This window comes from Linepithema humile, chromosome 3 (assembly GCF_040581485.1).
Source record: "Linepithema humile isolate Giens D197 chromosome 3, Lhum_UNIL_v1.0, whole genome shotgun sequence".
Taxonomy (NCBI): Eukaryota; Metazoa; Arthropoda; class Insecta; order Hymenoptera; family Formicidae; genus Linepithema; species Linepithema humile.
The window spans coordinates 8,471,469-8,496,191 of record NC_090130.1 but is presented as its reverse complement, the minus strand read 5'-3'; the positions used below and the strand labels follow the sequence as shown (position 1 = coordinate 8,496,191).

At 38.7% G+C, this 24,723-nt stretch overlaps 1 protein-coding gene across 2 annotated transcripts in view; it reads right to left on the bottom strand.

The window, feature by feature from the left end:
• Positions 1–24,723, bottom strand: part of sNPF-R (short neuropeptide F receptor) — a 57,972-nt gene that overhangs the window by 28,530 nt on the left and 4,719 nt on the right. For both annotated transcript variants that reach the window (XM_012374612.2, XM_012374614.2), the window contains exon 3: positions 23,003–23,260. In XM_012374612.2, coding sequence (XP_012230035.2) covers positions 23,018–23,260 — 243 coding nt within the window. In that variant the 3' untranslated portion in view covers positions 23,003–23,017. Of the gene's footprint in view, positions 1–23,002; positions 23,261–24,723 lie in introns of those variants that run through there.

Genomic DNA, 24,723 nt, shown 5'->3' with positions numbered 1-24,723 from the left:
GACTTTTCCATGAGTTCGATTCCAACTGCCAGACGGATGACGCGAGGGGGGATATGTTCAGCGTTAGTCGCGGGATTTATGGCAATGTCGGTGGTTCGCGAGTCGACCATCTAGCATGACGAGGACGGATTATATGATGATCGATTCGGAACGCCTGAGGAGGGAAGAATCCCGCGAGCTCGCACGTAGATTACGCTGCCGGCGCGAAATGAAACCTCTCTCGATTAAAACTGATCTTCGTGCTGCAGTTTCTATTTGTTTTGAAGCGGTAACGCTTTATCGTAGAGTTAGCGATAATCTGCTCGGATTAACTCTGAACTCGGCGAAACTATGGGAACGAGCTTAAGATTACATTACGATGAGAGGCGGATGCGGGAGATGCAGCTTCCGGACGGAAATGTCAAAATTAATCAAAGCGCATCGCGCGATCAAGTTAAAATAGTGCAATGAAAATGGGAGATGTTGCGCACATAATATTACGATATTGATTGAATTAGAGTGAATCGATATGTTGATGTAACCTACTTTTCATAATTGCCCATCAAAATTCAATTAATCAAACTCCTCTTCTGCATCGTAATTGGGTCTCTCGTCATTCCAAGCTTGACAATAATTCAACGTTGACGCGAATCTTCACTTTCGGCTCTCGCCCGACCGCCGCCGCCGCCGCCGTGCGCTTATTCACTCCGCATCTGTTCGCTCCATTAAAACCCGATCGCGGCACACAGAAGAGATTAAGATGGGAATTTTATCGGCGCTCGTAAATTTCATAAGCGAGGGCGGGCAATACGTTATACGTAATTTAACGACAACGGGGATAAAATGGAGAACGGCTTTGCATCGGACTCCGGCTAGTCCGGAAAAGTTGCGGCGCTCCGGCGGCGCACGACAGGTGGGAATCGATTGACATTTACGAGAGGCAGTCCGACGCGCCTCCTCCCCGACGCAATTCCCTCCGATGCAGTTTCCAGCCTCCTTACGGCGCACAAATTCGCTCGACGCCTCGCGTGCGGGCGAGTTCTCGTGAATAATGTATCGGGGCGTCCCCGGCGACGATCGACGTGAACGTCACTGCGAGTCCGGTCGCGCGAAGAGATCAACGCGGGGATCATAATCTACGATAGGACGACACTGTCAATATCATTATGCCCGGCGGACATATATTCCCGATCGATGTTCCACGATTTGCGACGGCAGTGAATTTCAAGCGCGCAGTTACGTAATTGCTTCATGTAGATACACGCTCTCGCAATTACGGCGGAGAATTTTAAATGCACGTCGGATTAGTTTCTGGATTAAAATCACGCGTGCGGTCCACTTTTTTCCCAGCAGCCGTCGTGCATTCTTAGGAAAGTCAAATTTCGCGTTTTGCATACAAAAATGTAAAAGGGAGTTCGAACCTGATTAACTTCGGATCGACATCACCTCGGCGGAAACTTCATCTAGACTTCTCTGCATAGTTATCGTTTGAAATAAAAAAAAATTCCGACCACGATATTCCGATCACGAAAGAATTGGTTCTAAGTTTATCGCGGACTGTTATAAATTTCCTAAAATATTGTTTCTCGAACTACAACAATATTTTTAGTAGCTGCGGGATACCTTGCTTTTATTTATTTCCATTTCACAAATTATCGCCTTCTCAAAATAGCGCGCCGCTATCCGGAAATATAGCGTTACGCATCTGACGCACACTTTAAAAAGAGCCTCGGCCGACGTGAAAAATAGAGAGCAGAATCTTATCCGGTGAATGTATTCTGATGATACGTCGCAGATTGCAAGACTAATTGCGAGCTATTTTCTTGCCGCAAGCGCGTCGAACGGTGCGGTCGAATCCCCTTTAATTTGCGGCTATTGTTCGCGGCGAATATTGGTATTTATTCTCGATTCGGCATCGCATTATCGATCGCGACGCCAACAATCGCGCAATCTCATCGCGCGTGTCGCTTACAGAGGAGTCATGTGCGCCTCGCGCAAACGTACGCGCGACAATGCAAATTGGTTCACACAGATCGCGGCGTGTCTGACTTTATTCGAATACGTGAACATCGCGCCGCCAGCGATCGACACGACACGCGTTTTGACACTGCGTTTCGGCTCAACGCTTGGATATACCGTGTCGCCGTACGCCGCGGCGAAACAACGTCGTAGTTACACGTGCGAAGCGTACGCCGAGTGGGCGATCCTCGACGTGTGATCAAATACAAACAAGGCCTCGTGCATGGGCGAGCTGCATTTGAAATTCCGAGCGCAAATCAGGAACGGAATAATCCGAGAGGGATGCCGCAAATCCGTTATTTCGTCACATTATTTAGCATCGCGTCGAGTCTTTGTTATACATAACTTTATAACGTGTGAATTTTAATACGTTATACGAGCACTTATCGCGAGCATTTATCTCGAGTGCAAAGTTCCAAATAAATAAAGGAATGATTTTATTGCAAATTTGACGATGAGTTAGCTTGAAAACTTAGAGATTAGAAGAAAGAATTTATTTGTCTCAAATTTTTTTACTTAAATTTTTGCATAAAGAAAATACGCTGCATCTTTAACAAAATTTTTCGAACATTTTTTATTTTTATAAAAATAAAACTGATGTCTTATAATATAAAGTATAATGTAAAATATATTTCTTTTCTACAAAACTTTATCTGTGTAATATTTCATTCGTTCGCTAGTAAAACGATATGAGTTTTCTCGTAAAGTTTGATCAGAAATATGTAAATATCATTCAGGACTCGACGACGAAGACTTAAAAAGCGTCGATCATTACTACTTTTCGATGTACCGCAGTGTCGCAATGTAGTGAAATGAAGTTTCCGCGTCAAAAACCACACAGCGTGCGGAAGCCGGTCGAAAGGGTTCAACGAGCAACACGAGTGGCCGAAAAGGATATTCGTGACTTGCGATAAAAGCGCGCATGTGAATCTAAAATGCCTTTTCACTTTTGTATGCAACAGTCCATCCATTTTAAGCCGAATGCTTGTATTCTCGTCAATCCTTTTTTTTTTTTTTTTTAACACGCGTTTGCTATGCCGCTTCGCGCGGCATGAAACGCGTATGGATTGCGCTTCGTTTCCCACATTGCCAGTGCTTGTTCAACCACGTCCGCATGGCGAATCGATCGAATTTACATGAAATCGATATGACATTCGTTACGGGGACTCGTTAGTTGGCGACAACACGACTAGCGGAGAGCTTGACGGCCAGATATCATATCACGCGTTCCGAACGATTGAGAGCGCGTTTGTAGGAATTGAATAAAATTCAGAGAGAATTTTTATGGGGCGGGTTTTGCCGCGTGCGATAGCAACTGCATATATACACTGATTATTCACGCATTGCGTTTGCATACGCGCGTGCCAACATGCTTCGCGCAATAAAATTCGTAGCGAGACTGAGCTATATAACATACTGGAATTGATCTTAAAGGAAAAATGAAAAAAAAAAACGTCTTAAAGACGTAAAGTCTTTAGGATTTAGTAAATTTCTCTTTTTTTTTTTATTTTTCAACGCGTAAATTTTCTTAAAAAACGTCTTTTTTAGGACGTCTTTAAGACGGCTTTTTTAATGTATATATTATATATATAATATATGTATAATATGTTATATCATGTCTGTAATATATGTTAGTACTATGCTCTTTTGCAAGTGCAAAAGTCTCTCAATCGAGAGCACCTAAAGCGTTTTTGAACGGGCCGCTTAGGTCGCGCTGATGTACTTTCAATTGGTTTCTGGACGGCGTTTGGGAGGTTGAGTGCTCCTGCATGTAGTTTCTGAATGCAGCCTAGTATGTTATTTAGTTCACTGAGACTGACATCTAAATGCAGTCGGGTTACGCCATCGATGTAGCGGCTGTCGAGCTCGGGATATCTTGTTTGACGCTATTGTCGCACGGTGACGGCAAAGAAACATGCCCGTATATAATTAAAAATCTCTGTAATTGGACTGCTCTGTACAGCTGTCTCTCGCCGATGAACTGCGCAGCGTGAAAGCTAAATAAAAGAATTTACGCGCCGATGCCAGTTGAAGTAAAAAATTACAATTTTAAACAAATGTGGTGAATAATATTTAATTTCAACGCGTAATATAAACAGATTTATATTAAATTGCATTTTCAAAGTATTAAATTTTACTTTTTTTTTTTCAAATTTTGAAAAGAGATAAAATTTATTCTTAATTGAGGATTTTATATTTAATACTTTTAGCATATATATGATACAAATTATAATAACGAATATGCGGAATTTTCTTTCGTACGATATAATACATCATTATATAATTATATATCAATTTAAATGTATAATTTTTTAAATATTCTTCAATTTCAATATATGATTTATCAAATATTCCTCTTTTGCCTTGCTGATTTCATCAAATTGCAAATTATTACGGCTCGCGATATCAAAAGTGGATCGAATGCCGATTAAACTGCTTTCCGAAATAAATTTCTATCTTGCGTAAAAAGCAGAATTGGCTTTTGGAATAAAGGCAGCATTTCGCTCGATTTTGTATTTCCAAGCGTTTCTCCCTCGCAAAATATGTTCGTATTTTCGCTCCACGCCGGCGTGCGCGTATGTCAAATGTCATCGATTTCGTAAAACTGTCCCGGCAACCAATAATTCTCGCACCGCGCTCATTCCGGATGCCATTCGTGCGCCGTCGGTTTCGCTGCGTGTAACCGCCACGAACGATTTCGACGTTCTCCAATACTTGCGGCGAGACCGGGTATGCGGTCGCGCTTCCGATGCACGCATCGCCGGCCCACTCGATCGACGCTTTGACCAGCGGCGAAATGTGAGGCACAGAGACGGAAATACAGTCGGTGCATACATTTGTCGAGTCATAAATTTCGAGCAGATGTGATACTCAGATATCATTTCGTTGTCATCGGATAATATATTCACTGAAAGTAGAGTGATGCCAGATTAATGGGAATAACAATTACATATGGGATGATATCATATTGCCGCGTGCTGTTTGTATTTTAAAGCGGATACGCTGTAAAATTGTTATTAAGATTTATGAAATTATTATCAATTAATATAGATGTCATGGACAATGAATATAGCACTCGTAAACGTCGCTGTTTTATTTTATACGAATGTAACAAAATATAAATTTAACGTACTTCGAATTACAAATACCGTGTAGAAGTTTTTCTTGTTGCGTTGCTTGTAGCATTTGCAATGCAATGTCCCGCTTTGGACATAACGCGATATGCGAAATGGATTTGTCGTAACAATCAAGTCCGATAGTTGAAACGGAAGCGCGCGCCGTGGCCAACTGGACCGATTTCCTCGGACTTGCCGACGATTTAAATGCAAATCAGTCTTGTTATCTTGCTCGGATATCCGAGACTGCGAACGTCTTCTATACAAGTCACGGTAAGAGGAAAAAGTAATCTGTTTTTCTCTTTTTTTTCTGCTTTATTTTGTTTTTCCGCGCACAACAGCGTTCGCAGACGTTCCTCGACGTGCACTTCTAATCATTCGGGATCGCGTATCGGAGAAGCGCTAATAATCTGTGTTAAGAAAATTGCATTAGCATTAATTTGCATGCTTTTTACGTCGCGGCGGTTTTGCTCCAACTTTCTTTTCAATTGAGAAAGCAGGAAGAAAAATTGGCTTTAAGTGAGGTGGGATGTTTAGTTTTTAGAGTAATTAAAATGTTCTATCCTTTTAATACAAATCGAACTTGGTGAAAATTTTAATAAATCAGTAATTTTATATATTGGTTTTAAGCTATTTCTCGTAAAAGTAACATTAGCTTTTAATTCAAGCTCTCAGAATATTTGGTAAAAATAATATATTTTTATATGTTTATTCATTTAATTATAAATTATATTATCATAAAATATCCACAATTGTTTCACGAATTTTAAATTATTAATATCTATTTAAGAAAGGTTGGGTATTAAATTAAAATATTATGCCTAACTAGATACAAGCGCAGCCTTCGCACATGATTTTAATCTTCTCATGCGAGAAATAATCTTATCATTCATGTCGAGTGGCGATTTGTTAATCCGCAGCGCGATAAAGATACTAGGATCGTTATGGATTCGATGAAAATGAAATCTATATGCCATTTGTTATCTTTCATTCACATTGAATGACGCACAGTACATTTTTTGCGAAGACTTAATCATGTACTGGATTAAACGATACTGCAATGTAATGTCATGTTACACAAAATACTTTTAATTGTAAATAATTAGTGAGGAAACCAATGTTTCAATGTTTTTAGAAAAAGAAAACGCGTAATCCACGACTCACTGTTTTTTAGGAGATCTCATTTAAATAAAAATGACAGGAAATTTCTTTCTGATTATTCGCCGCGAATTTATTCATTCTCGTGCGTTCATTTCGCTCACATGTGAAGTGGAAAATCGGTTGCAAGTGTAATGTCGTTTGTTCTGCGCTCGAGCTTCAATTTTTCCACGTCATTGCGATCGCGTTGAATGAAAGTATTCTCGGGGGAAGTCACGATGGATAAAACACGAGAGAGAAGGATCAGCGAAATATTATCCGTAACAGTCCAACACACTTTTTCGATATCTTTACTTTCTTACTGCCACGTGAGTGCTTACATCCGTCACAAATTTATTTCGATTTTATGCTATCGCATTTTTATTTCCGTTCTATATAAGGCTCTCGTTAGAAACAGCCGTTAATCAGGGTAACTTTATCAAGCCCGCTGACAGAACACCTCATTAACTCGCTAGGGACAATCAGGGCAATTATAATAATGTATTAAATACGTGTCGCAATATTTTTAAGTAATGAGATTTTCGGTCATTATAAAACCATTATCCATTTCGTAGTGAAATTATAGGAAAAAGTTATTCCAATTATATTATATATATAATTTCGTAATTGAGACGCGCGGCGTCGTATTTATTTCGCAATTATTCCGAACGACGAATAGCGTTATTCAATTGGTCGGCATTGTGCTTTCCAAATTCTACAAGTCTAATAACGATACATGCGCGTTTCACGCGCCATTTCCACCTTCAATTGAACATTACTAGGAGAGGCTAATGTTCCTGTGAAATTGCTAAGTTGCATGGCACATCGACAAATTACTCGCTATTCTCGAGGGGACGCTGGGCACGTTTATAATAACGTGACACCGACGATCTCGCGAGATTGTTTTGCCAGTTACAGCAAATTGAAAGCTCGCGTTGATTTTCTCGGGAGAATTGTTTCTGAGCTTGATTGCATAAGATTGTACCGCCGTGCTTGCAAAACGAATTATCGGGATACTCCGGGCACAATGACGTAAGAAGTTCAAGCCGTAAGAAATGTAATTTACAGCGAAACAAATGATCGTTATGATTTGTTTCGCGGAATTAAGTGTCGTATTGCTGAAAAATTATCCGTGGAGGAGCGATAAATTGGATTAAAGCGACAAATTTAAGTTTCGTTGAAAGTTAAAAACATCGCACGACGGTGAATAAAAAGTAAGATACTTTTATCCGCGCTCATTTATTTCGACTGTGTATCTGACGGAAAGTTGACGCGCAAGAACTGTTAGATTTTCAATATTAAAATATTAGTACGTAAATATTTTTATTAGGGAAAAATAAAAGCTGGGGGAATATAAAATACCGGAGTTCCTCTTGTCAAAGCAAGTGGATATCAAAGTAATCGAGGGTGCACGTGAAACTTTCGCATCTAGCGCGAGCACACGTAATGATCGCGGCCGCGTATCGTTTGCGCACGTTAGTATGTATGAATGCATGATGAATAAACAGTGGAAAGACGAAAACGAGTGCAGTGCACGTCGTAAAAGGATATTTTCATTTTACTTTGCGCAGTATTACTTGGTGCTCATAGCGATATCCGCGACATATGCGCGCGCTATACGTAACGTTTGCTGCACGAAAAACAAATAAAGAGGCAGAAGTTTCGAACGCGCCTGTGTAACGTCTGTATCATCGCATCGATTTATCGGTTTTTTCAGTCGAGTATAAAAATCTCGCTTCTCTGTGAAGTGTTTTTACGCTCATCTCATCGTTGCGCTGCCAATACAGTGCGTCGAGCGCGTGAGCGTAACATTGTACAAGCGTGGAGACGCAGAAACATTACAATGTCTGTGAACATTGTTATTTTTGTGATCGGTATTGCCGAATAACGCGGTTACCTGCTCGCTCGAGTGGATTATCACTACGCGCATGTATTATTTTATATGTGACGGATATGTGACATTATTCAACGCAAAATCGATAGCTCGCGAACAAAAATTTAATTCTCTATTGTAAATAACGATGCGACGGATGAAATCGCATGCAGCGATTCACCGAAACGAGGAAACAAATAGGCTAAAATGAAAACCAACAAGTATGAAGAATGATGTTAAATAAATTTCAATACAATATCTCTCGAAATTTAACGCAAAAGGCACACGGGAGGATTAAATTATCGCGATTTTTGCATGTTGTGTGATTAAAATATATGTAGGCTAAATAAATTTATTGTTTTTGGTTATAAATTCGAAATTGAGATGTAATAGTGTCTTTTTTTACGGCAGACAGCTGTCGAATTAAATAAATTCGAATTAAAAGACTTTATTTTGACTGCACGTTATAAACTTAAAATGAAAACGCTATGAATGTTATTGTTTACTAAATTTGATGAATATAAAAGCAGAGTATATTCACTTACAGACATTCGAATAATTTAAAAACAGTGCGGAGTTTTATTAATAAAGTCTAATTAAATTTAAATTAAATCTAGAAATAATTGATCGAGACGAATAATTAATATTGTTAGATTTTAGTTAATGAAGGTACATAATTCATTAAGGAACGGTACAATTAAACCTAATTACCATCCTTGTTTTACGTTACCGCAGCTACCTTAGACGCGCTGTTATGGAGTACATGCAAACTAATGAACAACCCAGCTCATCGAAATCTAGGGATTCCCAAAGGACTCCCAATTCTGTGTTAGAGATTCTAGCCTGAAGGCGATCTTGTATAGTCATATTGCAAGAGCTTAGGTTTATGCAGCAACGGTGGAGCACACTTTTCTCTCTTTTTCTCCAAAAAGAAGTGAAAAATATATTGAGGGGGAAAATTCTTCATTAAGAGAAGCCATTTAAATGTTAATATTTTCTTTCAAAGACTTTAAAGCTTTGACTTTAAGGATTTGTTTAATGTTACTTAAATCAAACTTTAAAGAATACATTTCCATAGAAATTACAATAGTTAATAATAATTTGTCAATGGCAAAAATAAGAGAAAGTATAGGAAATTGACTTTCATAAAAACAAATTGAATATTTGACACGGAAACGCAGGTTTTATTCGCATGGAATAATTTTAAGGTTACATTAGGTAGAAAAGAAAGAAGGAAACTCGTTATATTCTGTATTTGTTCGGGAAAAATAAGTTCTCTTCGTTGTGAAATTCAGTTTTCAAAATATGTGACCTTTTCGAAATAATCAATTCCAGCACGCCAGGCGAGGCTTGTATACAAATTTACAAATCCCAGTTATTGAATAGCTGGAAAGTTCAGTAAACACGATTGCGTCGTCAATCCGTCGTAATGGAAAAGCCAAGTCCGTTGGATTAGATTTCCGAAGGAACGAGGCTTGAATCTCATAAGATTCGGCAACATAGGAACACTCACGTAGGCGAAAGTTATCTGACACGAGGGAGTGCGTGGCAGAGGGTATGTCGGATATCCTTTCTGCAAGGACTGTATATATACATCACTTCCCTAGAGATTGGCCGGGATAGAATCTTGATCCGCGCGACCGCTATTTTATTCGACGACGACGACGACGACGACGGGACACGGGGATGGCAAGAATAACGGTGCGTCGCTAAGTTCTTGATGAAAGCAGGTAAAAATTACGGCGAGGGGTGACTCGCCGTCTTAATTTTGATAGATTCCGTGATGGATTTAGAATCGATTTTTCGTTAGCGAAGATGTCGAAGTGCCAAATAATTCCCGGGGGTTATAAGCGATTGAGAAAAGAGCGCGAAACTAAACTTCGGGCGGGGGACAAAAAAATGACATAACGATTTTGTTTCTTAAACTTTAAGCGGATCGCGATGGAATTTTATTTTATCGAGAGAACGATTTCGTTATTACGAGCGTTCGGCACGCGGCGGTGCAGTTCGAGTATGCGTGAAATAAATCCACGTGCAAATTTATAGGTTATGGAACTATTCACTGGAAAGTTCATTTTTCTCTAGAGATTTCTTTACAAATAAAAATATTTAAAACTTTATCCATTGTCAGGCGGAAATAGAAGCTATTGAAGTATTTTATATCAGTGGACGAAACTTTTCTTTTCCGTTGCGAGCGCCTCAATGCACGATCATTAATCAAATTTTACGATTTATATTTTTGCAGTGGCGAAATCGCGATTTTTGTGAAGCGAAATAATAAAGCAGTGGGACTTTCGATATTTTACTTCACAAAAGTCACGTATTGCGCTACGCGAATGTAATATTATTATATTTTTCCTTTTATGTATTCAGCTTATGCAATTTGTATCATTTTGCATGAAGATTACGTAAAGTCTTCATTATAACTGACTGCACCGTTGACCGTACTTGAATACCAATTCGCATAATTATACCCGCTATTTTTTCCCGGATTTGAAAAGATTGTTAGCGCGATCCTCTTATGAGACGCAAAAGTGCACCGAGTAAAATGGCAGCTTTAACGACGTGATATTCTAACCAGCGTGATATTCAATTATCACACGGTTGAAATGTCAAAGGTCAAAAGTCCAGATATATATATATATTGCAAATGAAACATAACGATACTAAAATAAAGGATACACCTAGAGCAAAATATGAAAAATACACGAATACCGTTGGAATCTTTGGAATTCAATAACGGCATGTGAAAATTAAATAAATTGCGAGAACTGAAATTTTAGCAACGCCAACGTGATGCATAGCTGAACGTTGTTGGCGATTAAAATAATTATGTTATGCAAAATATCAAACATTGTAATTGAGTATTGAACATTGTCATATACAATCTGGTTGTGAGAGCGCGAGAATTGATGCGTCGTTCACTTTAATTGAAAGGCGATCCACATTGCGCTATAATTCGCTCTCGCTTCTATTTTATTCGTCGATTCGTGTCTGGTGTCAGCGATTGGACACGATTTTTTGTCGGTAACTAAAGATTTCTGACGCCGTTATCCGTTTACAAATCTCGGACCAACTTTCCGGCGGGATGTCCTAGGCGAGTTATTCGATATTCTCTCAAAAACCGTCTGATATATCGATCGGCCATCATATTCGCGAGTTATCGGTTTAATTTAGTTACTAATTCCAGGGAAATTCCGGTAATTGTAAAATGAGTTATAGTATTAATTGGAGAGGATAATCGAACATTTTCGTCCGTCGTATTTGAGACCGCGTTATAACTCTTGTCACGATCTTATTAATGTTATCATCCATGCGCACACACGGCATTCAGGTAATGCCACAATAAGGCCTTCCTTCGAGATAAGAGAGCGATCGATACTCATGCAAACGTAAACCTTCTGCTCTCTCTCAGTGCAGTCGGCGCAGTTGGAGAGCGTCGGAATCAGTCCCACGAGCGCCATTAATCCTTTCCGAAAGAGTGACGTATAGATGACAGCGTCGGCGCGATGTGCAAACGCCAGAATCGCGCTCACCGTAATTCCGGTTCACGAGAGGCAGGCCAGCTGCGGCGAGCGTTTAATCTCGCGTTCAATCGCCCGATTGCGATGAATTATTGTCATAATGCGGATATCGTTATTGCTCGCAAGTGGTACAAAGTTTCGAGCTAATGGGATTTTTTGCCGACACCGATATAATAATCGCGGATGTATCGGCTTTTGTATAGCGCTTAACGCACCGCGAACGGTTTCGTACAATAACATTATCGAGATGAAGTAAGACTCGTTACTGAAATGACAATATCTGCGCACGGGCAATTAGTATAATTGATATTTTTCCATTATCGGTGGGAGAAATTGCATTATTCATTCGTCAATATCACGTGGGCATTTGGCGGGGAATAAAAACATCGTCTATAAAAATATTTATTCTCTCTACTACGCTAACTTCACACGAATAACTTTTTTTCCTTAAACTTGATCAAAATTTCTTATTCCACTAGGGATCCTAACATAACTTTCCACGCGTAACAAGCGAAAAATTAAATTGCGTTAAAGCAAAGTATGCAAAATACATGAAAATTTAAAGCGCGCTAAAATCTGCATTAAAATAACTGCTCGGCTTTGTTTTGCATAATGCCGAAGAAAAAAGTACTTTTGATTTATGCGATATATATGTATAGAAAAAAGACAATAAGATTTCACCAGTAGATAATTTTCCGATAAGAACTTTTCGAATAATTAGCTTCTCTATACTTAATACCGACTCGCGTAGTAATGATACATTTATTTAACACAATTCGACATAAGTGAATTATATCGAGGAAGAGTGAGACGTCAAAGTTAGAGCCGTGTTTTATTTCATCTCTCACGGCAGAGACAATTTTATCCCTAGCGGAGTCTTTTCTCAAGGGGTTTTGACCGACTGGCCAGCGTGCACGACCGTCAAGCTCTTGCGGAACTCAATTTAACTTGAAGATACCATTGACAAATCCTTCGATCCGAAGTGTCTCTCTCTTTCGAAAGTCACGTCGACCTAATTTCGTTCGGCGAACTCGACGAAAGACGCTCGACGCTCGACGCGGAACGGCTTTATTTCCCCGCGAGCTGCTTGCCGGCCATAAGGAAATTAATAGCGGCACTTCTGCTAAGCGGCGCATTTCGAGGCTTTAGTGCGCCTCTAGAATGCGGCGATCCTCGTAAGGAGTAGCGGTCCGCCTAATGGCCGACGCGAACCACTTCGCCAGTCCGGCCACGTAAGCGCGATTCAAGGCCGGTGGGGTCGTTGTTCGAGCGCGACACGTAGCGCGGGCTTAATCGTCGCTCGAAAGCGCGCCGATGTGCTCGACGACGGGACCGGCGTAATGGCGGAATCGCATGTGAGAGAATGTGTACTGTCGCGTCTTTGCACTTTCCTCTCTCATCCGAGGGGCTTCGCCTTTCATCCTTTTCAGAACGAAATGACTATTGCGATTCTTGTCGCAATCGCCGCTCCCGCATTCTCTCGGCGAGCGCGGAGTTGGAGTCGAAATTTCCTCCATTCGATTCCGCATTCGCGGAATCGATTTTCCTCGAATGATGCTGGTAGTGTGCTCATTTTTATTCGCAATGTGGTCCCGATTGTCGCGACGTTCAATAAACTGTGCTATTTACGGCAATTCAGCGAACGATAGCGAATGCAAAGTGATCCATGAATTTCCGCAAACACGATTTTCGCGTTACGAATTAATAGACTTTACGTCGTCAAACACTGTCGACCAATTAACCAACAAGCTTCATAATATATATCCGTCGCGCAGCGATGTCTCTCCATTCCAAGCATTCATCCATTGACAAGTGCAATATTATCTGGCATTATGCCGCTTCCGGATGCACAGAGCCGCGAGAGATTCTCAATCTTCCGCCAAAATGGGAGATTAATTCCATTCGGGAGCCCGACGCGAGCGATTTTGCATCGCGCGCATAAATCGTCCGGAAGTAATTTGCCGCGCGCGGCTGCCCACGCGTCTCCATTGAAGCAACACGAGACAAGAGGCAAGTGTGTGTGTTTGTGTGTGTGTGTGTGTATGGCGTTCTCTTGCGAAATAGTCTTGTATACTGTAAAGTTATCACGCGTCTCCGACGTAATGGCGCAATTCTAGCACGGCGGAAGAGTGACACGTGGAGCAACGAGGAACATTTTTCCCGACTTCGCCCGTAAGACCCTGTCAATATGGCGGTAAACCTAGGGAATGTAGCGCATTGAGGCAGTGATAAGTTTTACGCGGCTAAAATATGACTGTCCGCTATAATCAAGAGCTAGAAACATCGACGAGCACGGAATATCCGCGTAATTCAGAGATTTCAAGAATCAAATTAAAAACAAATATTACGGCAAGGATTCTCCATTATATAGAATGATTTTATTACATACCACTACCTGCGTAATAGATAAAAATATATCTCTTTCGTTCAAAAAAATGGCGAAATTTTAAACGCCTTGTTAAAAGTTCTATCAAAATGCAGTAACGTTATTTTCTTTATCGCACTTAACATAAAGTTTTTTTCGCGCCATTTGAAATAACCGGGTCACAAGACTGTTGCCTCTTGTGTCGCGGGGAATTTATTGCTCACATCGTTGCTGCATCGTTGTAAAACATGATGAAGTCGTTACGTTTTTGTTACGTTAGATTGAAGCGGCCAGCTGCAGTTGCGCTGGTTGCTTTCAGCCCGTAAAACGACGAGAGTCAAACGCTGTAGTATTCGCTGCTTAAGACCTTTACAGCATCACGTAATGGACACTGTTCTCGCTGCAAATGGTATCCGCAATTAGAGGAAAAGCAGGAGATTTGCAGGGGGATGAATTACTAAATAAAACTAGATAATAGATAATAAAAAGTAGCTAAAATTAATTTGCGAGCAAATGGTAAGCTTGATAATAATTTCTTTTTACAAATTTTTGTAGAAACTTTACACCAGTTTATCACTCACAGCAATAAAAAATACGATAATTAATAAACTAGCAGATATAAAAGATGTAACAAGATAAGAGAAAAATATTTTATTTCAGCAAATTTTATTTCGCGAATGAAAGATTTGCGATTTAATAGCAAATGAATAATTGAACATAAATTTAAACGTTTCAAATGAATTGCGCTGTTTGGCCCGTTGTATTTTTCCCTCGGAGATAATGAAATTATCTCCTGTTGCTAAACGGCGTAACGATTGCTAACAAACAGCACAATTACGCAGAACATCGATCAAAAAATTGAGGAACTATAATCCATTATTTCCAGTGTTGTTGCGAAAAAAACAATTTATGTGTCATACGTATAGGATCTTTAACAGCGAATAAGTCACGTTCAATCCGTAACTCGATCACGTAAACTTCCCACAAAAGTAAAAGAGTGAAGTAAAGCGCAAAAATTTTTATGAGTGCGCGGAAACTATCATCCGTAAATTTCACGTACAAATGAATCGCATTTAAATTCACCCTAAAAAGCTTTTTTTTTTTAATTTTCTGTTGAAACGAAGAACATTCGGAAATGAGTTATTATTGATGGCTACGTAAATAATTTTGGAGTAAACTTGCATGCGAAAAATAATTTTTTTACCGTATTTTCTGCTGCAATTCGTTGCAACTAGCTACGTGTTCTCTCGTTCGCCAAATCATCCCATTTCGTTGAAAGAGAAAAGGGCGAACTGCCCACTCGTTCGGTACAACGCGCAAGCTGAAGTGAAATTATAGCCGGCGTAATGGAGCGGAAATTTCGTCCACCGGTTTTCCGACTAAACCGGTTTTCACGCAAAAGTCGGACAAATACGTGCCTAAAATAGTTAAGAAAGAAAGAATAAATGTAATAGAGAGGAAACTCTACAGCGCATTTGTATACAAGTCTGTAATTTTAGTAATTGTATAGGTCTGTAATTTTGCATCCTATTATTATTATATGTGTATATTTGTAAATAAAAAGAGAGACAATTATGAAATATTACATTTGCATGAATAGAGCTAGAGTAAAGTGTCAATACGAAACAATGTTTCACAATTGAAAATTGTGTATTTCAAAAGTCTATCACGCTTTATGCAAATATTGTGCACTCACTTTGCAACATTCATCAAATCAAGAAGTTCAATTAGCTACACAACAATTTGCGAAATTAATAAAATATTAAACTTTTTTAAATTAATAAGAACTGTATTATTTGAGAAATATGTTGTATATTTATATTTTTTTAATCATATAAAAGCTAAAGAAATTGGTTTTTACTTTTTTCCACTAATTCCTTATTAAAAAATTTTATGGAATTTTTAAAATTTTTTAGTAATTTAATTTCTAATTAACGAATTTTCGTAAGAGGTCGTAAATGAGAGATAAACGTGCGAAAAAAATACTATTTCGAAGTAAAAACTCGCTCGCCGATGAGATAGCGTAAAGGTGGATAAAAGAAGATAAAAGAAAGAAAATCTGAAGAAACAACGGCAGATAAAATAAACCATTCGCCACCCTCGTATGCCAATAAAGTTTTTACGTAACTGTTGCGTGAGAGACACGTACGAGCAATGGAAATAAATTAACCAGGATATTGTTACTCTCTGTTTTACGAAAACGGAAGGCATTATACAGAGTGATACGCGTAAACTTTCAAAGTATGTAAATACACGTATGTATATTGCGCAGTGCTAAAAGCGTACTCAAAATACGCAAATTTGAAAGAGGCAGGCATTTCAAATGTTCGTTCCACAACATTTCTGTGAGGTAAAAAATTTCGATTCCCTATCATTTAAAGAGTCTGATAGAGATTAACAATTTTTTATCTATCAATTTCTTAATGAATGTGTGAATTGTATTTTATTCTTTATTTTTTTTTTTTTTTTTTTAGATTGCTGTGTTTATGCAACGAAAATTATTTTGTTCTTCTCTCACAGACAGCTATTTTCCGATCTGCCCACGTCCGTTTAATCTCATCCATGTCGCTTGTCAAATTAACTTTTTGACTATGTTTTTGATTCAGTCGCGATGGAAAGTCGGTAATGGAAAGGGAGTGGGATGCGGAAAATGCCGCGTTGATTTAAAGTTCGCCAAAAAGGCTTTCGTGGATTTTGTCCGGCTGACGAGCGAAGGTTGCGCTTTTAAAAAGCACCGATTGATCAATCGTAACATCTGTTTTTTACTGACGAAAATTAAATACTCGATTGTTTTCGGGTCTGTTCTTTTAAGTAAGGTAAACGGAATGGGCAATGGAATTGCAGCAAAATCAAATCGAGCGAGCACTTAAAGGAATTGTGTGACTATAAGAGTAGCAATTTTGGAGAATAGAATTCTGAAGAACAAATTATTCGATTTTAAACAAGTAAAAGTCTCTGAATCTAACATAATAATTAAACCGAAATAAAAATATTATATGTGTTTTTGTTATATTTTTAGAATTAAAAAAAAATGTATATTTATAGAATTATATTCAAACAGTAAAATTTAACATTTGCACGCAATATTATATCTCTTATTTATTTCGGTACTGTTTGCATAATTGATAAATACAATTATTTGATTAGTTTATTAATTGCATATATAATTTGTTTATTTCGTAATTTTATAAACACCAATTAAACATATTTTATCCTGCTTAAAGTCAAATATTGAACAGATATTTTCCGGAGTACAAAATATTTACATATGTCATAAAACGCTTACAAGTGCCACAAATGTAATACATGTTTGTATTAATGAAAATGTCAATGACTATTCATATTGCATTATCGCGTTTAATCCATCAGTTTGCCAGCATAATTTCGTAATAACCATACGATTGCGAGATAAAAATTGAACGAACAAGCTAACAGGGACAGACACCGTGCTCTTTCCGTCCGAAAGTATGATAAGCGCGATTTTAATTCGGATTGACGTGATCGACATAATAACGTCGTAGAGATAGATAATACGGGGTCATCGCGATGTTGGCATATCATCAATTTGCGTTTGCATAATGATATGCCATAATAAGAGTTTAATCAGCTAACAAACGTGATCATTGTTATAATGCAATATCTTTCGCTAATACATCAAACGTCCAGTCATTGATAAATTTCAACATTAAATGTACGATATTCATTGATTCCTTAATTATCCAATAATAAAGTGTGTGAACGGTGGAAGCTTATTTAAAAAAAAATATCAATGTGAAAAGGCGTGGAACAGAGTGCAACTTTTCTCATTTTCGAATATTCGCACAAAAAATTAATTTTTTATTTATTTTTAATTAAAGGTTTGACAGCTCACACAATTCTGCGATATTATTTCTAGCGATTTAACTGCATCAGATTTCGGCTTTTTGTTGATCGCGGGGCCAAGTTTCCGTATCGTCGACGAGAGCGCATTTTCCTCGCTATAACAATATGTACACACCCGCGTAATCGGCAATTTTGGTCAAATGTTCTAATTAACCACATTATGATGAATTCTACCACACGCGAAACCGCTCCGATACAATATTTGTTATCACTCGTAGATTCGGCAATTGATCGACGTTGACGGCTCGTGAGGCCGAATTTTAACGCAAAAGCCGATCGGCCGCGCAATCACCACGCCTCGTTTCGATACGCCCTCGTAACGAAATTGGTTTCGTTGCCAACTCTTTCTGTCGTGAGCAAAACTGAGTTTTAGCGAATGCGCATTGTTAAGCGCTTTTTTTTCGCCGCTGATAATTAAACTCGCGGCCACAATTGCGCGCGGAAGCAAAGCTTTCGGGGGAATTCGTTAGTTCGTTAACGCAATGATGTAATTTCCATCGATTTGCGGGATGCAATGCAATATTCACACGACATTTGTAATGGAATTTAATGTACATTCGCGCGCAGAAATATAATTATGCGCTGATAAATTTCCAGAGCGAACGGAGATTTATTTCGATATATTAAATTTTGAGATCCATCGTGAGAAGAGAATTGCGAATTAACATTTTCTAGAGTTGTTACGAGTTACAAACTAAAACAACGTTGATTGTTCCGACGATTCTCTAATTATAACGCACGTCAGAAGCGTGAAAACTTCGAAATCGCTTGTCTCAAAGACTTTTCGACGCGAAAATATATTACGCTTGCAGCTCATTAATAAACGTTTTGCAAATACATTGAGCTCAATAAAAACGGAAGTTTGCTTTACAAATATTCTTTGTCAGCTCATTATTCGCGATAAAATGGCACGTTTGCTAGCTACTTCTTGTTTAATGCAATTCTGCCAATAAAAAGTTTCTTCATCATTCTTTGATCGTTGCGCATTCAGGAGACATCTGCGACTCTTTTTTTCTGCAAAAAAACACATAATACCCGGACAGGGCTCATTAAGAAGTTCCTGCATCTCTCTCTCTCTACTTCGCTGTTCTATTCGATAAGGGGAGGTTGTTGGGATGGATCGAATCGCTCGAATTGCAGCGTCGACGAGAATCGACAGGGAAATGGCACGTCCCTGTGAAATCCATCTTTTCTCGTGCGTTTGGCATATGAAGCGGTATGTAGTTCAACGATAATCGATTGTCATGTTGCGGCGTGACAATTTAATTCTTTCCTACGCGAGACATCGGCTTTTATAATATACCGTTATTTATGGAGCTTTTATAGGTACTCATTGGAGAAAGCTCAATATGAAATTGTTTCATGAGACTTTTACTTAAAAATATTATTACTAAACTAATTAAGAAATTAGAGAAAAAAAAGATTGTAACCTCTAATTGAAGACAAATTTGCTGGGCAAAATTGCTGAAAGACCAGCGCTTTGTACATACATGATAAACCTTTCATTTCGATTGGATTGCCAATTTTCTTGTAACAATACGTATCTCGTCCTTTGATATGAATATAGTAACTAATCTCTAGAATTATACGGAGAGAGAGTGCTTTTAGGGCACAATGGCATCTACTAAGTCAACACAATCTTATTCGTAACAAGGCTTTACATAACGGGGCTCTGTAATCACCTTAGTTGGTCTAATCAGTCTGATAGCCGTTTGATCTCCGGAATACATCAGATTTGCATGTATTGATCGGTTTAATATTGAAGGGGAATAATGATTGTATTATAATTAACACCGACGTTTATCGCTATGTCGTGAAGCTATAAAATACTCGTCACGTTAAATTTAGTTCTTATCATGTCTCTAAATAAAAACTTAAAACAGAAAATGTCGTTATATCTGTAAATTGATTCGTGAAACTCTGTTTATCATTGTATCGATATTCATTCCTATTTAAGCGCTAAATCCAAAGATAAATTGTTACGGTAGATTATCAATTTCCTGGTAACAGATTCACCACAAACTCATTATCTTTATATCAGATTGCTTCGAAAAATGAAGGGAAATATATTTGAAGAATACATGGAATTGGCACATTTTTTTATCTGCGAAATTAGCTCTGCGATCAAAACATTTCAATCGTACTTCAATTTTATTTTCTATTTTTGTTGAATATAGATTTTAATTTTCACGTATGTGAAAAATGTTAATGGAATTCCCTGTTTTATGACAACAATTGTCATAATCAGGATCTCTAAAGTGAGATCTGATCTTTATACCCGAATTTCGTGGAATACCGCCGAGTTAATCGTCGTGCAATCAATTTCTATTTGTTCTTTCGGTATTTGCGAGAAAAGGAATGTCGGCACGAAATTCCAGAATTTAAAGCCGTCGAATCTATATTAAAAAGAGGAGCTTTTACGAACGGTTCACCCGTTTAAAACTCAAATCATCAAAATATTTCTCTCTTTGTTTCCGCAGCATAATGAAATCTGATGAATTAAAAGTAAAATTAATAAATTAAAAACATTTTTATATTATTATATTGCTTATTGCACCTTTACCGCCGTGATTATTATTCTTTTGTGTTTTTCAACAAACATCAATTCACATCAAAGATCAACGTTATCTTGCAAACTTTCCGATCCACGACAAAAGCGAGCAAATCGAGCAAATATATCCATAGAACAAACGATCGACAGAACGCGACGATGGAATATTGCATAAGCAATTTCGTGTCTCGTTGCGTCGCGTCGACCATGAAAGAGGACGATTCAATATCGCTGTTCGGCGTTGTTCGCCGGAAGTTTAACTTGCACTCGGCCTTTAAACAAGAGTAAATCCAGCCGGGTGCATGGATCGGGCGCGTAGATGAGCTATCGAAAGTACTTTGGAACTCAATATATGGAATGTCTCTCGAAGAGGGTGAAGAAGCCGATCCATCTTTGCCCTCACGAAAGTTTTCGATCCATGACGCGATTGTTTCCGTTACTTCGCGGGGATCGTTTGCGACGAAGAATCGCCGAACTTCTCTTCGCTGCTCTTCCCTTTTTCTTTCGGTGAATTGCGCTCAGCCGAATTACAGCGCGTGCTGTTACGCCAACGCTAAAGCACTTTGTATCGCAACATTCTCGAAAGAACTTTTTGCTCGCTTTTAGCCCTCAGCATTATACTTTCCTGATGGCGCAGCAACGAAGAGACATAAAAGGCCAGGGTGTTTACAATCGAAGATTTTACATTACAGAGACGATAAGCACTAAAAGCAGCGTGTTTTGAAACATTTTGTCGGGCAAAAGCATTTCGGTATGATAAATATTAATTATTGTAGCATATTTTTGCTTTGTGGCAAAAAGTGAGGCAGAGAGAAAACATTCTATCTTTACGTCGAATTACGTAGAAATTAATTTAATTGTTGGGATAATTAAATATATTGTTGACAGGATTGAAAGTTTCTTCGGATTTTGTCTTTTATTTTTATTGAAAAGTCCGAAGGAAAACTTTTTCTTACACAAAAAAGCCGAAACATATATTAATTATTGACACTTTAATTTCAATTATATTCTTCGATTTTGAATCACTTAATGTAACAATTTAATTGCAGAAGATAAATCAATTAATCTTTTGCAAATGCCTCTACAAAGTTAAAAGGAGTTATTTATCGTATAAATTAAAAAATTATATTTATATATTATTGCGTCGTTTGTATCACAAATAAATTACGTTGTATTCGCATTGTCAAGCAATTACTCAACGGGTTGAGTTATATAATTTAAATAACGATTTCAAATTATTTGCACATTACAAGCGTAACGCAATTATGAAATATTCACTCACAGAAGTATCAATCTTGTTCTAATCGAAGTTCCCTCCGCTCAGACTCGCGTAAACATATCGAGGTACCGATTGCAATTTTCTCTCAGCACATTTACAGTTTCATCCCGAGCGTCTCGCAGTAAGACGGGGAGTGAGAAGGCATTTCTTCGCATCGCGCCGCGGCAAATCGATCTATCCGTTTGAGCGAGCGTGCTTTTCCAGTGGAAAAGGGAAAAAAAAATGAGCGACATAACGACGGTTAGATGTGGACGGTGGAATTCTCGGCAATTGCATTGTCGCGCAAAAAATTTCTCCGCCGCGAAGAAGCACGACTCCGACATTCCAAATCTCCCTCTGTTTTGCGCTGCTTTTCCCGATGGCGGTAGAACCGGAGATGGGAACTGTGCGCATGTGTTCGAATGACTTTTCTTACTCTCGCGATTCTCGTAAAGAACAGGATTCCTGCTTTTATTATGTTTGCTGCATTATGTTAGCCAGCCAGGCATTTGTCGTCATCGCCCGGAGTCCCGTAAAGCCGCGTGTGAGGGAAATGGGAGGAATAAACGCGGGTTGAACATTTTTGCGGAATCAGGCTGCGCTTCGCCGAGGGTTGCAGGGAGAAATCGAGTTTCTAAGATGAACAAGTAGCCGGGTTCAAAGGGCGGTAAAGCCCGCGATTCCATTTGGCGCGATTAATCATGAAAGACAAACAGATGGAATCATAACGGACCACATTCGTCTACCGAGGGAGACTGATAACGAAAAATAGCACGGAGATCGTACAAAAAGTGTGGAAAAGCTAAATATAGATACAATTAATAATATCAACAAAAGGAAACACCTCTGCGTTTCGTATTTCCTTCTTTTTATTGTTCTTTAAGAATACGTTACAACGACAATTAATATCCGTTAAATATTTATTTGTATTTTATAACAGTGGAAGATATTTTTCATACACTTATTTATATTTTGTATTGGAAAACAGAAATATAAATGCTGGAGATAAAAAAGACGATTGTTCGTTAGAGAATGGCTTCTGTAATCGCCGTGTGAAAGAAAAGCGATTTTTAATGTGAGTGCCGAGGCGATCATTTAGAGGATTGAGCGATATTTAGAGGAACTGGGGCGTAGCCTAATATCCGTTGAACCGCGAAAATATACTGTTGCTGACTTGACAGAATGATCAAGTTGCTACCTCGCGGTAACTCTATTGTGCGGTTTAGTTGATGTTTGCCCCGTCTAACGTTTCATGTGTCTGTGACAACTTTACGCAATAGAGAAACACATTTGCGTACCTGTCGAGCTTTCTCTTACAGTGCCGCGTCGTCAAAGTCCTTGGAGGAGCCGGAGGGCTGATCCTGTTCTTTCGAAACGTTCGTTGTTGCCTCCAGAATGATCATTTCGCATCCCTCGGGATTCTGCGCCCGCGTCGTCGTGTTGCTGGGCAGCAGAGTCTCTTGCATGGTGTTATTACCGTTACATATCTTGTCCTTGGAACCCTCCTTGGTCCTCGGGGTGTTGCCGTTGGAGTTTCTCGAAAAGCATGGCAAAACCTGAACAGATATAAAAGATCTCGCTGAATGATTTCTGCTCGATTGATGATGCGAGCATTTCAAGCATTTTGGCAACATTAATAATCGCGCACACTGTCTTCATCATTTATTATCATTAACATGTTAGACTGTTTCATCGAGTGATTTATGTATCTATTTTGATTGATGACTTCAAGAACGTTAAGTTACATACATATTATAATCGTATTTTTAATTCACTGAAATAACGAGATCGTATTTTTAATTCACTGAAATAACGAGTGTTTAAAAACTTGACTATTAATTTTATTAGCTCGACAAGCACAGTATCTCGTGTCTTCAACGAGCGTATATTCAAACGTTGTTTGGCTTTACATAGTCTCATTTATTAGCGATATCCTTCAAGACGGTGAGGGTTATAAATTAATTTCACGTGCGGGCGAAATTAATAATCGATCCCATAATTGCAGTTTATGAGAGCTTTCCAAGATTCGTTACGAGACAGTCATCAAGCGCGTTTTATTATTGCGGAACTTGTCGGAAATTGATGAAAGGACGTGATCAAGCCGTGGCAGGTGCGGATGATTAAAAAATAATCCAATGCAGGTCGAGAAGATTTAATCAATCTCGGACGCGACGGAGATGCTCATAACGCGCGGAAGTCGATCCTCATTAATATCGAATCTTTTTCTGCAATTACCGCGCTTCAGTTTTCTGATATCAAATCCACCGTTTATTATCCGGTTTATTATTGCGGAAAGAGATCCGAATGTTACATGGAAAACCATAAGTTACATCAAATAATGTTATTTCTCTTGTAATTTTCATAACACGCGGAATTATACAATATCATATAAATATAAGCAGAGAGACAGAGAGAGAAATGGAGTTGGAAGTTGAAGTTGTAATAAAAATATAAAGCGAAAATAATGAGAAGGAAGAGCGGTATGAAACTCGATACGTATTTTCCGATAATATCAACGAACAGGAGAAATGCAAAATATAAAATATCTTCGCCACACACGCGAATTCTTCCCATTTTATGAACCTGTCGGTACCGAGAAAAATTCAAATCTTCTCGGGAGAAAAATAAAGGGCGCTGTACGCTTTTACCGTAAATTCTCGCCGCGGCAAATGCGATCTGCCACCGGCACTTTCGAACTGACCGAATTCTTCTTACTTAAGATCGAAGGTGGAACATCCGTACGCTTTTACTCGCTTGCGCATTCTTACTGCGCTTTTAGCGTGTGGCTGGCACGTAACGTGCCAAGTAGATTTTATTTCCCGAGTAGACGCGGACAGAAGAAATGCTCGCATATTGATTCGCACAGGCGGAGGGGAGGAGGGCGAAGGATCTAGTCGTCGGTTCATCCTCGAGTGTCCAGCAAGCGGGAATACGTCGTTAAATATATTGGATTCCCGCTCCCTTCGATACTTCCGGCAGCTTCGACGCGAACAGTTTCAATCCCAATTACTCAAAGTGC